The sequence below is a fragment of the Palaemon carinicauda genome, chromosome 29, assembly GCF_036898095.1.
Source record: "Palaemon carinicauda isolate YSFRI2023 chromosome 29, ASM3689809v2, whole genome shotgun sequence".
NCBI lineage: Eukaryota > Metazoa > Arthropoda > Malacostraca > Decapoda > Palaemonidae > Palaemon > Palaemon carinicauda.
The window spans coordinates 29,814,411-29,831,860 of NC_090753.1; the positions used below are offsets into that span (position 1 = coordinate 29,814,411).

Consider the following 17,450-nt stretch of genomic DNA (forward strand, 5'->3'; position numbering starts at 1 on the left):
CTCTCTCTCTCTCTCTCTCTCTCTCTCCAGTTACTCATCTTGATAGCATCGATTAATCTCTATCTCGGTTGACCCTCCTCACTTCCACTTTTTACAAGGCTCTAAAGCAAAGATATCCCTTAGCTATTGATCATTCTAAAACAAACATGGCAATAGGAACTATAGTAATTCCTGTAGCGTTTTCTCTTATGATCAGATGTAAAGGAACCCTTTTGATAAACCATTTAATTCACCCTACGAATATTGATCTCGTTTATTCATGAATGTATGTTGGTATGATTCATTCATTAGTTTCCTAGTAATTTTAAGTAACACATATTGGGGATAGTTTAACTTTTCTCTCTAATGATATAATTTTCGTAATGAATTAAAGATCGGTGGCAATAGTGTTAGGTTCTTCAATCAATGGAAATAAAATATCTATATAAATAAAAAAAATATGATAACCAGTCTTTATTTTCAATCAGCTCTGTAGAGCTTAGCAAAGGATTTAGGGTCCCGGTGGCTGAGTTACTAAAGAGGCCTCCTTCCCTTTACCCTGGTGAGATAGCGGTAATTTGAAATATATAATTTCCTATCTTTATTATCTGATACTCTTGGGAGGCAGGAGGAGGATGTAGTTTCAAATTAGGGTCCCTTCCCCCATTACCTACTCAGATGCTGCTTTTTCTGGTGGTCAAAATTACTTACTGTATATTAGAAAATATACTAACCTTTCTCGCAATGAACTTCGCAAAACACCCATAGAATCATCTGCGAAAATATGAACATTCAACAATTTACTCCTAAGTTGCGCCATTAACTTCATGTAATGTTACTAGTGTGTAGGCTCTGATCACCCCCCCCCCCCACCTCCCACCATTAGTGTCATAGAACAACCTCATTCCTAAACTCATGACTCAAAAATGGCGCTCAGAACCACCAATTTTATTTCTCCCTTGGATATTTCTTTTTTCTCAGGTGTCCTTCCTGAAAATATATATGTTCCAAAGTTAAAATTACTTGAGAGAGAGAGAGAGAGAGAGAGAGAGAGAGAGAGAGAGAGAGAGAGAGAGAGAGAGAGAGAGAGAGAGAGAGATTGTATGTTACCGAAAATATGCGAGGTCCATCATTATGCATAATTCCTAGTAAATTTGCAAACTTACGGATGCTTCATTTATTATGCATAACACACGCGCGCGCACACACACACACACACACACACACACACACACACAAATACAGTAAATACGCGTTTCCTAAAACTCTTGCTTTTTTTTTTTTTGGCATGATAACAGTTGATAACAGGGCTATTCTTCATAATAACTGAAAAATTCTACTAAATTTTCACAATACATAGGATTATAAACTTATACCTATCCACCATATTGCAGAAAGGCAAAGGCCTGCGGAAACCATAGTCGTTTGCTTGAGTAACAATTTCATCTTTAACTATGTACTCCTACCACGCTTCTGTTCGCATTTCCTTTATAAATACCTAACTAGTGTGTCTCTTCACTCCTTACCACAAATCCTTGGTAATCTTCACCCCTGCCTTTACCTCTTCCCCTTCCTCCCCCTCCCTTACTGCTTGTCCAACTACTCCTCTCCTACCTTTTTTCCAAACCCGCAACATCCCTTCAAGCTAAGTTACTTCAGTTTCTCCTCTTCTGCATCGCTGACTCTGACATGTCAACAAACTTTCCTTTGGACCCAAAACACAGAAGAAGTTTCATGACTGGAACTGCGACATAGAACTATGTCTATTTAGCCCCTCGAGATCGTCTTTTGGGTTAGGATGAAATTTTTATTTTTGGTTAATCAGTCCCCAATAAGAGGTGGGGGAACGGTATTGTTCTTAATAGAGTTCTTTGTCTGTGTTTGTTTCCCTGTTAGTAACTTTACGGAAAAAAAAAAAATGCTAGACCAATTAACTTGAATGTTTCAGGAAAGATGTTCTATGGTACACAAGATATCTCATTAAATTTGGATATCGTAATGTCAAGGTCAAGGTCAGATTACACGAAAGGTAAAATTCGATTTATTTACATGACCAAAACACAAATCTTCCTTTTTTTCGGTGGTAAAAAAAATAAATCTATATAAAGATAAGAAGGTTCAGAGTTCAAGGAGATCGAATTTTCTAGATCATAATGACCTTTGGCTTCTATGACCTTGACATCGCTTGTTTAAATTATCTCTAAATCTAACACTAATAATTGTTCATTTAGATTATGGTTAGACTTATTGTAATTTCCTCAATTGAGTGGGGACACCTTAACGTGGTGAAAGGGTTTGCGTATCACCTTGACCAGCAAATCTCTACTATTCAGAGCCACCCATATCAGGATACTTTGCTGTGACCGGTGAGACTAAACTCCTCCACCATCACTAATTCGTAATGGCCAACAAAGGGATGATATGACCAAACCACATATATGAGTGAGGAAACGACTCAATCCTTTGTCCTGTCGTATACTAGAAACGGCTGCATTGCTGCTGCTGCTGTTGTTGTTGTTGTTGTTGTTTTTATTGTAATCGTAATTTATTACGTAATTAAAATTATGTTTTCTAGTTGTCATTTACTAATGGTTTATGCAGTAATCGAATTCTTGAATAAACATATAAAAATCTATTTTAGAATTATAATTTAACCAAGAATTTCTCTTTATAATTTGTACCGTAGTGTATTTTTAATTGATATATTTTCCTTTTATTTTATATGCTAAAACCGATGCTTTTTATGAACGTTCCTTCTGAATATATTTAAATGCATGAAATTTGTCAGAAAACTTAAACATCTTATTAATAGATCAATGAAAAATCAAATGCATATTAAACTTATATATCTTTAGAATTTTTCTTTGAAATATTCTGAATATTTAAAAAAATACAGTAATATGCGTCTTTCGGAAAGGCTCAATTGAAGTTGTCACAAAAGCGATTTGATTTTGTGATTTTATTTCCTAGTCTCCTCTCCCTGTTTGCGAAACGACTGAAGACGATAATTCAGGAAAGCGGAAGTTTACAAAACTAGGAAATCTTTGTAATTATCGTGAAATCTTTAACAGAGCTTCCTCTCTCTCTCTCTCTCTCTCTCTCTCTCTCTCTCTCTCTCTCTCTCTCTCTCTCTCTCTCTCTCTCTCTCTCTCGCAATGATCGGAAAGTAGTTAAATAGTTATCTTATTTATTTTATCTTATCCCATTTCAATTACTTCCAACAGTAATAAATAATAATAGTAAAACATTAGAGTTTCTCATTACGGCTTTATACAAAATGATTTTACCTCCTACTATCTACTTACTTTCGTATACATCTTTAATACCTAATCGGCAATTTACTGACTGTCTTGTCATTTCCACAATAAACAATTATTGACGCTAATAAAATCAGCATAACGACAAGGTTTCAAGTGAAGAAATAAGATATTCATGTGCCTTCAGGATGTTTGTAAATCTCATTCAGTATTCCACAATGTATGTTAAGATTACACTATTGAGTCAGCGCTTGAGAGCTAGAAGAGTCGCCTTCTCATTTTTTATTGTAAATTAAGTATTATAAACCCCCCCTCTCTCTCTCTCTCTCTCTCTCTCTCTCTCTCTCTCTCTCTCTCTCTCTCTCTCTCTATCTCTCTGTATATATATATATATATATATATATATATATATATATATATATATATATATATATATATATATATATATATATATATATATATATATATATACATAAATATATATATATATACATATATATATATATATATATATATATATATATATATATATATATACATAAATATATATATATATATATATATATATATATATATATATATATATATATATATATATATATATATATATATTGTCACCCATCTGCCAGATTGGCATCTTAATTTTGTATATAGTTGTAATCTTCTTTTATTGTGGGAATGTATACAGTTCTTTCCTGTACCTGTTTTTAACATCCTTGGCTGTGTCTTTAGTTATCCCGTTTTCAGAGTGCTTTGTTTTCCCCGCCTTCTTTTCAGTTTTCTTCGGACCACTTATTTCATGCATAGTTAGTCTCACCTGGTCCTCTACTGTGATAAGTGTCCTATTGGAGTAGCTGTCTTCTTATTCCTCGGTTTTTGTAATGTATTAATGTTCTTTAATATAAGTCTTGAGTGAACCTTAGTGGAATTGGTAACGTGTTTTATATTTGAAATTTAGTATATTAAGGTTATTGATTTTGTTATTTGTGCGGTGCAGGATTGTTTGAGTGTTTTCTGGGTTATTTCGGTAAGAAAGAGATTAACGTAATTATGTAAACTGTTTCATTATTAAAGTGTTAAATTTTGTTCTGTTTTGAAATTAAACCTTTCATTAATTATTTTATGTGACCTATGGAACTTATTATTCTCTGAACCTTGGCCATAAAGTCGTCACATAAATTGGGGGCCTAGTCCGGGAAATATCTTTTACCATATTGAGGATTCATTCAGTTAAACAATTGTCGCCGCAAATAGTGTTCAATATTTTTAGTTTCACTCAAGATTTATTGTAAACATTCTGAATACCTGTTATTAGGGTTAATGATATATATGTGTGCGCTGTGAAACCATTTTCGTATTATTGGTTATGGACGGTTTGCTCTTTTGGGTAATAACAACGCAGTAGTATATTTTTTTCATTTACGCCCTCACCGAGTCGACGACTCCTCGAGACTCACGAGAGCTATCCGGAAGCTCTTATCCATATTTTGTCCTTATATAATTACAACTACAACTTGTGCAGTCATTTCCCCTGGGTTAGACGATACCAGGATCGCGTAGTTTATACGATAGGTGAGGAATCGTTTAAACCTTTTATTTACTTTATTTTTTCTCTGCGCCGACGTTCAATTTTGTAAGTTGTCATTCAAGTTGTTTGGAGTAAATAACGCTTGTTTAGGACCAACAGGTTATTTCCTTAGTTCCTCCATATCAGCTTGAATCGGGAATGTAAAATTTTTCACTCCCTCGTATTCTTTATTACCTTTTGCTTTCGAATCGGGACTGTCCCTTTTCCCTTTAAACTCTAAAAATAATCGTATTACTTGTAATGTTTGTTTAATTTTGTCGGGAAACTATAAAATCGCTAACATTATAATTTTGTATTGTGGATTGTAATGCAAGTACTTGAATGGCAGCAGGAACGTGTTAATCTATCATAATTGTAAAACAGGAATTCAGTTGTTTACTAAAGGAAGTTTTCTTTAAACTTTAACCATGGCTCAATTTAACGTTCAGAAGTTTGCTGCGGATCCCTCTGCTGAGTTAGCTAGTATCCCAAATGCTAAGAAACTAAAGCTTCTTGAGTTAGCTAGTCATTTGTCAATTGCAACTAGGAGTAGTATGCGGAAGAATGAAATTCGCAACTTGATTCTTGAGCATTATATGCGTGTGGGTGAACTAGGCAGTGAAGCTAGACAGTATATAACTCGTGAACCAGCAGTACTAGCCCACGAGCAGCAGTTAGAATATGAGCGCATTTCCCTTGAACACGAGAAACTTGCAGTACAGAAACTAGAATCGGAGAGACAATTTGCGTGGTTGGAGAAACAAGCCGAAGAGAAAAGGTTAGAATCTGAAAGATTAGCGGAAGCCCAAAGGGTAGAGTCAGAGAGACATATGTCGAAACTTAAATTAGAATTCGAGATAGAGAAAGCTAAACTTCAGTTAGCTTTAGATAGAGAGAAAGAAAAAATGAACTATGAATCTTCGTTAGCACTTAAATTTGAACAGGAAAAAGCAAAGCTTTCTAGAGAGAATAAGGAACATGAAATTTCGCTTTTGGAAGCTCAGGAGAAACCCTTTGATTTACCAAAAAACATTAAATTGGTTCCCACATTTACAGATTATGATCCTGAAGATTATTTTAAGACTTTTGAAGAGACTGCCTTGCATTTGGATTGGCCACGCGATCAGTGGGTTTGGCTATTAAGGCCGAAATTAACTGGGAAAGCTGCGAAAGTTTGTAGACATCTCGAAAATACGACAGATTACCAGAATGTTAAACAAGCAATTTTGGATGCGTTTTCAATCTCTGTCGAGGGATATCGTCAGATCTTTCGTAACAAAACTAAGTTCACAACTCAAACCTATGTAGAATTCACTTCGGAGAAATTAAGGGAGTTTAGGAAATGGGTAAAATCTGCTGCAGTAAATACTTTTGCTGAATTAGAGAATTTGGTTGTACTTGAAGAGTTTAAACGAAAGCTTCCTTTGAACATTATGATGTATTTAGAGGATAGGGAAGAAAAAGACTTGTTAAAGGCAGCTTCTCTAGCAGACACTTACTCTTTAATACATAAATTCGGCAACAGTAAGAGAACCGACCAGAATGTAAAACCATTTCCAGCTAAAAACTCTGAAACTCTGACTGATATGGCAAAAGCGTCTAATGTTCGTTGTAGTTATTGTAAGAAAGACGGTCACACAATTAAAAACTGTCCAGAATGTAAAACTTCTTTGCCTTTTCGGAACCCATTTAACCTTTTTCTTAACTTTAAAGGTAAAACGGATGGTCAGATTAAGCCTTTTCGGAACCCATTTAACCCTTTTCTTAACTTTAAAGGTAAAACGGATGGTCAGATTAAGCCTGTCTCCCATATCCATTCTGAAAAGCCTGTAAATCTATTTGATGATTTTACTTTTGATGGAACTGTAGCTTTGAACTCTGATGGGGATAAATATAAAGTCAGGATACTTCGTGACACGGGTGCTTCGCAAAGTTTACTATTGAGAAATGCGCTCCCTAATATTGAAGCTAACGTAACTAATGAACATGTTCTCGTGAAAGACCTTTCACAAATATCTAAAGTTCCCCTTGCTAATGTTCATCTTGATTGTCCTATAAAGAAGGGTAGTGTGCTGGTAGGCATAAGAGATATTGAATTTCCAGTAAAAGGTGTTACTTTATTATTGGCTAATGACCTTGCAGGACGTTTGGTAGTTCCCAACGTCATTGTAATGGAAAAACCTGTAGGTGAAAACATTGAACCTGATCCTGATTGCTCTGTAAATCCTTCCTGTGTTGTCACTCGTAGCCAGAAATCTAGTTCGGATGAATCTAAAGTCACTTCTGTAAATTTTGAAGCACGAAATGTTATGAGTAGAGATAACCTTATTACAGCTCAGAAGCACGATAACACTTTAAGTAAGCTTCATGACCAAGCAGTTTCTAGAAGTGAGATTAGCAAATCCCCATGTTTTTACTTTGAATCTGATTTGTTAATGAGGTTTTACCGTTCCCCTAAGAGATCTAGTGAAGACACATGGAGCGAAAAGCGACAAATTGTGCTGCCTCTTTCTGTTAGGAATTCTGTAATGGAAATAGCTCATGATGCCTATGGAAGACATTTAGGAATTCATAAGACCTATTGTAAGATTTTGAATAGTTTCTATTGGCCTAATATGAAAAAAGATGTAGCAGAATTTGTTCGCACTTGTCATGTATGTCAGATATCAGGAAAACCGAACCAGGTAATACCCAAGGCACCTTTACAACCGATCTTAGTCCCTGATGAACCTTTTAGTAAGATAATTATAGATAACGTTGGTCCTTTACCAAAAACCAAGAAAGGTAATCGATACTTGCTCACTTTAATATGTCCTACGACCCGATATCCTATTGCCATCCCTCTTCGTAACATTTCTGCTAAGAACATTGCTAATTCTTTACTGAAAGTTTTCACAAATTTTGGTATCCCAAAGGAAATACAAAGTGATAGAGGTTCGAATTTCACCAGTGACCTTTTTGCCCAGGTACTTAAAGAAATAAATATTAAACAAACTTTGTCTGCTGCCTATCACCCAGTGTCTCAGGGTGCCCTTGAGCGTTGGCATCAAACTTTTAAGAGTATGCTTAGGAAATTTTGTGTTGAAAGTCAACTTGAGTGGGATGAGGGCATTGATTTCCTTCTGTTTGCTATCAGGGAAGTTCCCCATGAGTCCCTTGGTTTTTCACCCTACGAGATGTTGTTTGGGAGGTCAGTTAGAGGACCGCTTTCAGTAATTAAAGAGGAATGGTTGAACACTCCTTCTGAGTCTAGCCAAACCATTCAACAATATATGAATAAACTTAAAAGCACATTAATGCAGGTTAGGAAAATTGCTGGGGAGAAATTAAGGGGTCAACAAATCTTAATGAAGAGAAACTATGACAAAGCTTGTAAAGTCAGAAAATTTAAACCTAATGACCTTGTGTTAGCCTACCTTCCTGTCCCTGGTTCCCCTCTTAAAGCTAAGTTTTGTGGGCCCTATCCCATCATAAAAAATGTTAACAATAATACCTACATTATCAAAACTCCAGATCGTAGAAAACTCACTCAGATCATTCATGTTAATTTACTTAAGGCTTATCACTCTAGGGAAACTGGAAATGGTTCCAGTGAGACGGTTGTTAATCTTAATTTTAAGGTAGAGACTCCAGGAGAGGACAATTCATTGGAAGACCTTATTGCTTCCTCCATGCCACAAACCAATACTGAGGTTCTAAATAACCTGGATCTATTCCTGAACCACCTCTCTCCTTGGCAGTCGCAAGACTTAAAGAATGTAATCTCTAGCCATTCAACTCTCTTTAATGATTTTCCCAGGAAAAGTGATTTGCTGCTACATGACATCGAGCTGGTTCCTGGTACAGCACCCATTCGTCAGCAGTCCTATCGTGTGGGTCCTGAGAAGAAGAGCAAAATGAAGGAGGAAGTCGAATATCTTCTCCGGCATGGTCTAGCAAGACCGAGTAAATTGCCATGGGCTTCACCTTGCATCCTAGTTCCAAAAGAGGACGGTAGCTACAGATTTTGTACAGACTATAGAAAGATTAACAATGTTACCATTAAAGATTCCTACCCTTTGCCACTTATTGATGATTTAATTGATTCAGTAGGACAAGCAAAGTTTGTAACGAAGATAGACCTCTTAAAGGGCTATTATCAGGTAGGATTAACTGAAAAAGCTAAGTTAATATCTGCTTTCATTACACCCTTTGGACTTTTTCAGTACGAGGTCATGCCTTTTGGCCTTACCAACGCCCCATCTACCTTTCAGCGCCTTGTAAACTTCATCATCCAAGATTTGGAAGGTGTTTATTGTTACCTTGAGATAGTAGTCACTGGACAGACTTGGGAAGAACATGGGAATAGGCTCAAGTGTTTGTTCCGTAGGTTAGAAGAGGCTGGATTAACCATAAATCTTAAAAAAGCTGTCTTTTGTAAAGCTACTGTTACCTACTTAGGCCACATTGTTGGGGATGGTAATGTTAGACCAAAAACTGCCAATGTAGAAGCTGTTCTAGAGTACCCTGTTCCAACCACCAGAAAGTCCTTACAAAGATTCTTAGGGTTAGCCTCATACTACAGGAGATTCTGCAAGAACTTCTCTTCAGTTGCTGCCCCTTTAACATCCCTAACCAGTACCAAAGTTAAATTCAGTTGGAATGAAGAATGTCAATCCTCTTTCGAAGCCTTAAAGCTGTTATTGATAAACAACCCTGTTCTTAAATCCCCCGATAATTAAAAAGCCTTTTATCCTTCAAATAGATGCTAGCGATGCGGGAGCTGGAGGGGTGCTACTCCAAGAGTCAGATGGTATACTTCACCCAGTCAGCTACACCTCCACTAAGTTCAAGCATCACCAGAAGTCCTACAGCACCATTGAGAAGGAAGCACTTAGTTTGGTACTCTCCCTGCAAAAATATGAATGCTACTTACTAGGTGCTGCTGAGGTACTAGTCTTCACAGACCACAACCCCTTGACCTTCCTCGACAAGATGAAGTCCCACAACCAACGTCTACTACGCTGGTCCATTTATCTGCAGAAGTTCCCTCTACAGATCCGCCACATCAAGGGAACAGCGAACATCATGGCAGATGCCTCATCGCGACTGCCTCCTTAACATGATACCTCCTTCTCCAGTCTAGAGTATTGTCACTCTCCTCATTGGCCTCTTTTTCTACGAGCCACTCTGTTGGGCTCGTCTTCTAAGGGGGAGGTGTCACCCATCTGCCAGATTGGCATCTTAATTTTGTATATAGTTGTAATCTTCTTTTATTGTGGGAATGTATACAGTTCTTTCCTGTACCTGTTTTTAACATCCTTGGCTGTGTCTTTAGTTATCCCGTTTTCAGAGTGCTTTGTTTTCCCCGCCTTCTTTTCAGTTTTCTTCGGACCACTTATTTCATGCATAGTTAGTCTCACCTGGTCCTCTACTGTGATAAGTGTCCTATTGGAGTAGCTGTCTTCTTATTCCTCGGTTTTTGTAATGTATTAATGTTCTTTAATATAAGTCTTGAGTGAACCTTAGTGGAATTGGTAACGTGTTTTATATTTGAAATTTAGTATATTAAGGTTATTGATTTTGTTATTTGTGCGGTGCAGGATTGTTTGAGTGTTTTCTGGGTTATTTCGGTAAGAAAGAGATTAACGTAATTATGTAAACTGTTTCATTATTAAAGTGTTAAATTTTGTTCTGTTTTGAAATTAAACCTTTCATTAATTATTTTATGTGACCTATGGAACTTATTATTCTCTGAACCTTGGCCATAAAGTCGTCACAATATATATATATATATATATATATATATATATATATATATATATATATATATATAAACACACACCCACACGCGCAAAATTACACACACACACACACACATAATATATATATAGATATAGATATAGATATAGATATAGATATAGATATAGATATAGATATACATTTATATATAGATATATGCTATACATTTATATATAGATATATGCTATACATTTATATATAGATATATGCTATACATTTATATATAGATATATGCTATACATTTATATATAGATATATGCTATACATTTATATATAGATATATGCTATACATTTATATATAGATATATGCTATACATTTATATATAGATATATGCTATACATTTATATATAGATATATGCTATACATTTATATATAGATATATGCTATACATTTATATATAGATATATGCTATACATTTATATATAGATATATGCTATACATTTATATATAGATATATGCTATACATTTATATATAGATATATGCTATACATTTATATATAGATATATGCTATACATTTATATATAGATATATGCTATACATTTATATATAGATATATGCTATACATTTATATATAGATATATGCTATACATTTATATATAGATATAAGCTATACATTTATATATAGATATATGCTATACATTTATATATAGATATATGCTATACATTTATATATAGATATATGCTATACATTTATATATAGATATATGCTATACATTTATATATAGATATATATATATATTGTGATGGCTGGCTTTGACCACCACACAAAACACTACACTTATCAAATAGTATTCACCACCATAACGTACTAAGTCCACTAACGGTGGAATAGTATCCAAACATTAATACGAGTGCAAAGTCAACTAAAGGGGACAAAGAAAATACCACAAAAATCTCCTTAATTTTAATACATAATATTTAGACAGAAATAACACCTGAACCACAATAATACATTAATAAATGATACACACTCAATCTTAACTCCCTGTAAAAGAAAACAATTATACAATTACGGAAAGGTCAGCAACACATGCATACTAAATAGAGAGAGGGTCCAGAAAGGAGAAGGCCAACGAAAAGTGAGAACAACCTAACAAATACAAACTAAATATCCCTATCTAGTGGACGATGGCTGGTTTGATTGAAAGGCTTTCACAAGCTCCAGTAATGACGTCAGCTGACAAGTCGTGATCGCGATACTTATATAGGCATAAATATTATTACCTTGGGACAGAGAGGTCCCCTTGGCTTTTACTGAACCAAGGGCAGTAACAAAATGTTAAGATGAACTGGATCCTTGCTGCAGAGAATGGATATCCAAAAAGCTAAATAGCTTCACACTGTAGCTCTGCAATGGCGAGGAGTAAATATAATCCAGTAGCAAAAGTCGTGCCCTTCAATGTTGGAGGCTCAGAAACACACTAAGGAACCATCCTCAAAAAAAGCCCCTCCAAAACTCCGTTCACGCAGGAGCGCAGCCACGTAATCCACACCACTTGAAAATATAAAACAGCCGTTAGTCCATTATAAACACTAACATAACCACCAGTGAAAAGACAAACTATCAAAAAAAAGTAAACAATAAGTCTACAATATATTAAACCTTATACATCTATAAAAACTTAAATAATTTAGAAAAATAAAGCAATAATATTACACCTCCTCACCCAACCAAAAAAAAAAAAATTTCCAATTTTTTTTTTCTAAAGTGATTTAAATTACAACATACAGGTTATCACATTATGAAATATTAAACCAACACTCAAAAATATTAAATATTAAACCAACACTCAAAAATAATTATTAAACTAATTGCAAAAACATGACAAACAAAAGGAAAGAGGGGGGCAAGTACCAAGGTTTGCAGCTCACAAGGATAGCAATATATAACCGATACTAAAAAAAATCTTAAACCTAAATTAATCACAAGTAAACTTTCCAAAACCAGAAAACCAAAACATCACCATCTGATAAATAGGTACCCAACCTAAAAATTTCACATCACTCATATCGTTAATAAACTTAATTAAGAATCATTGCACTAACAACCGGATTCTGTATATATAGCCCAAAAGCTATAACCTTTTCCACACACAATACACTGTTCCTTTTCAGGGATACACCTCACTCACTATCAATAAATGTTGATCACAAAAACCACTGTCTATTTCAGTGTTATATATCACACTTATCACCATAGTGTCCAATACATACACACACACCGAACGACACAGAGAAGACCACCACAAGACTCCCCTGCGCAAACAAACAAACAAAATCGATGAAGCGTAATTATTAACCTGAAAATACAGAATACCAGATTAGTGCCAATCTCTTTTCTTAGCTTATTATAAACCTTATCGTACCTGAAACCTCTAAACCTTAGTAGATTAACCTTAACTCAGTCTAGGGTACCACTCATACACCAGCCTGTAGCGCCTAAAAAAACGGCTGTTGTGCTACAGACCCGTGAGCCCATGACCCATCTAATTAATCAATCATTAGAAAGTACCAGTGATCACCCTCACCTTTTAACCTTAAAGATCCCATATAATATACCCAGAACATTATAGTCTTCTGTAAACAAACCATGATTAATAAATCTTAAATATACATTTACTTCTACTCACTACGTGCCCACCTCAACAGCACACACACCATAATTAGAACGATACAGATACTACCTTTAATAACTGCATAGCCCTCTGTCAATCAACTAATATTCAACGCTGCGAGAGAGAAAATCGGCAACAATATTATCTTTTCCTGGGATGTGGGAAAATTCTAAATTCCACTCTTGCAGCATGAGACTCCACCTCATCAATCGTTGATTTTTATTTTTGTATCTGCTGATGCAGGTCAGGGGATTATGGTCTGTCAAGACCTTAATAGGTGTATCTGAGGAGGAGAGATAAACCTGAAAATGATTAATAGCGAATATTAACGCAAGTGTCTCTTTCTCCACAGTTGAATACCTACGTTGGGTGGAGGACAATTTTTTTGAAAAGAATGCGACAGGATGAGAAACTCCCTGCTCGTCATTCTGCAACAACACCGCTCCTACACCAACGTCACTTGCATCCGTGGCAAGAGAAAAAGGAAGGTCAAAATCAGGAGCTCTCAAGACAGGGAAATTAGTTAAAACTTTTTAAATTATCAAAAGCCCTTTGCGTTTCATTCGTCCAGACAAATGCTACATTCTTTCTCAAGAGATTTGTTAACGGATCGGCTATATCCGAAAAATTCCTAACAAACCTTCGGTAGTACCCACTCAAACCAAGGAATCTTCGGACATCCCTCCTACATTTAGGGACTACCATATTTTCAATACTTTCGATATTGGCCTGCTTAGGAGCAACTTTACCATTACCAACCTCATGACCCAAATATACCACCTTCGCCTTTGCGAAATCGCTTTTCTTTAAATTAATTACCAAATTTGCCTTTTTCAACACCTCAAATAGTGCCCTAATACGTTTTAAATGGGTTTCCCAATCATCGCTATAAATAACAATATCATCAATATACACAACACATCCTTCTAAACCATGGACTAAAGTATTCATTAACCTCTGAAAGGTAGCAGCCGCGTTCTTCATACCAAACGGCATAACTTTACATTGAAACAATCCCTGTGGTGTTACAAAAGCAGACAGGGCCCTTGCCCGCTTTGAAAGAGGAACTTGCCAATAACCTTTCAACAAATCGAATTTGCTAATGTATTTTGCCTTCCCCATTCGATCAATACAATCCTCAATTCGAGGTAATGGATAACAATCAGATTTAGATAACTCATTCAACTTACGGTAATCAAAACATAACCTGAAATCACCGTCGGATTTCTTGACCAATACAACAGGTGATGACCAAGGACTTTGACTAGGTTCAATTAGGTCATGTTTTAGCATATAATCCACTTCTTTTGCTACAACCTCATTTTTGAAGGGATTCAACCTGTAAGGAGATTGTTTCACAGGAGTGGCGCTACCTACCTCTACATCATGTTCAAGAACCGAAGTCCTACCCGGTACATCCGAAAATAATTCTTTGTAATTAGATACTAAATTTTTCAAAGACCTTTGTTCTTCCTTACCTAAATGTGAAATTACTCCCGAAAATTTTTCCAAAGACTTTCTATTATCCGACCGCCATTCACATCCATTAAAACAATTATCATCAATACCCTCCCCCTCTGAAAAAGAAAAATGGTTATTGTTCTCAGAATCTACCGTGTTCCCAATAGTTGCCACAGGAATGACTTTTTCCCGTTCCATATAAGCTTTCAACATATTTACATGACACAGTTGAAAAGTGTTTCCTTCTTTGAGGTGTCTCCACTAAATAGTTAACTTCACTTACTTTTTTCAAAATTTTCCAAGGACCTGAAAAAGAAGCTTTCAATGGATTCCCTGGGAAGGGTAACAAAACCAATACTTTATCGCCTACCGCAAAGTCGCGTGCCTTGGACCTCCTATCAAAGAAAAACTTCATTCTTTTTTGGCTACATAATAAGTTTTCACCCGCAAATTTCCAAGCCTTGGTTAATTTATCGCCTAGATTAGACACATAATCCAATAAATTAACCTCAGGGACGTCTCCCTCCCAAGACTCACGAACCACATCAAGAGGACCTCGAACACAATGGCCAAACACAAGGCTGAAAGGCGAAAAACCTAAAGACTGACTTGGGACAGAACGAAAAGTGAACAACAAATAAGGTAATTCCTTATCCCATTCAGAACCATTAATCAAACAATATTTCTTTACCATGGATTTCAGGGTCTGATGAAATCTCTCCAGAGCTCCCTGGCTTTCCGGATGATATGGAGAAGAGGTCACATGTTTTATATTTAACTCTGCCATTTTATCTCTGAAATACCTGCTAACAAAATTAGAACCACAATCCGATTGAATAATCTTAGGCATCCCAAACCTGGTAAAAAAGTCAATTAGTACATCTACAATTTTAACACTTTTTATTGTACGTAGTGGTATTGCCTCGGGATATCGAGACATCCTATCCATGATTGTCAAAATATACTCATTTCCACTACGCGTCTTCGGTAATGGTCCAACCACATCAATAATGACTTCCTTAAAAGGTTCGGAAACTACGGGAATAGGACATAGAGGCGATTTTGGAATCCGCTGTCCGCTGATTGGGTTTACCGACCCTCTGGCACACATCACAACTATTGACAAACTTCTTTACATCTGCCTTCAACTTCGGCCAATAATAATTCCCTAACAATTTGCAAGAAGTTTTATGAATTCCAAAATGGCCGGCCAGACCACTTTCGTGCGCCAATGACATTAACTCCTTCCTGTAACCAAAAGGAACCATTATCTGTTTCACAATTTCCTAATCAACATTATCCACCCCAATAGGCCTACTCAACCTATATAGAATATTATAAAATATCTTAAATTTGGGACCAGTCATATCAGACACCTCCCCTGACTCGATAGGGAGTTCCCGAAACTCCTTTTTCTGGGCTTTGATTAGCTCTTCAGTGGTCCAATTTAACTTGTCTGTTAACATTCCAAGATCTACAGCTAGGCTATCACTACGATCTAAACTACTTAAATCTACATCAATTGTTGACTCTGCAGCGTCAACAATTCTAGCACTAGAACGAGTAACTGCTGCTACTTCCCTATCAGGGTTTATCAATATCGGACAATTATTATTCTTCATAGCCACATCATTCCCTAACACAACATCAACCTCCTTAACCGGGAATTTATCAACTATGGCCAATTTCAAATCTCCTGCAAAGGAAGGGCAGATTAAATTAAAATTTTCAATAGCATATGACTTTACGGAATCAGGAAAACCAGCCAATAACACAAATTCCCCACTTTTGGGTACAAAATTACAAGGTAATGCCTCCCTTAGTATCAAAGACTGAGCTGCACCGGTATCACGCAAAATACGCACTCGTCTTTTCTCGGACGAATTGGCGAAGGAGACACTACCGAAGGACAAATATCTGTCAAAACAACCAGGTAGTCATTGATCAGCGGATGTTGTTGGGGTAGGTTCTCTCTCTCTCTCTTCCACGCCCATCACTGGCCTAACATTAGCATTTTGAGATTTTCTAAACGAATAACACATACGCTTTACGTGCCCCTTCTTATTGCAAAAGAAGCAAGTCAATGTTTTCAATTTCTCTGGATTGTATATATTTGGCCTATTGCCTCTGTTAGGAGAAAAATTATTATTAGCATTACCCTGATTATTATTACTTCCCTGATTATTTCTACTGAACACCTTGGCATTATTATTAGGATTAGCATTATTATTCCTACCCATCTTAACCCAACCAGAATTCACCTTTGTCGTTACTCCCCCTAACTCACTCTTATGAGACAAGCAATATTCGTCACTAGCGATGGCTACCTCCTGAACAGTCTCGAGTTTTAACTCTTCGAGGTGGACCTTCAGCTTATCCGGGACACACCTCTTAAACTCCTCCACCAACATTAACTCCTTCAATTTCTCAAAATCTCCTACCTCCTTGGACTTAAACCAATCGCTAGCATACTGTTCCTTCGCCCTGGCAAATTCAACAAAAGTTTGTTCCCTACATTTTTCTAAGTCTCGGAAGCGTTGCCTATAAGCTTCAGGGACTAACTCATAGGCCTTCAAGACAATAGCCTTCACACTCTCATAATCTGCTGATAGATCCTCCTCCAGCGTTACATATACCCTCTGAGCTCTTCCAACCAATTTACTTTGTATAAGAGTGGTCCAATACTCTTGGGGCCACTCCAACCTTGCAGCAATCCTCTCAAACGATACAAAAAATTCTGCTACATTATTTTCTTCAAATTTAGGTACAAATTTGAGAGCCTGCGATA

General features: G+C 36.2%; 1 protein-coding gene across 1 annotated transcript; it reads left to right on the top strand.

Moving 5' to 3' along the window:
- Positions 1-6,545: 6,545 nt before the first annotated feature.
- Positions 6,546-10,473, top strand: LOC137622176 (uncharacterized). Its single transcript, XM_068352614.1, has 2 exons — positions 6,546-9,090; positions 9,548-10,473. Exons 1-2 carry the CDS (start codon positions 6,975-6,977, stop codon positions 9,901-9,903), a joined length of 2,472 nt encoding a protein of 823 aa, XP_068208715.1. The 5' UTR covers positions 6,546-6,974; the 3' UTR covers positions 9,904-10,473.
- Positions 10,474-17,450: the final 6,977 nt, after the last annotated feature.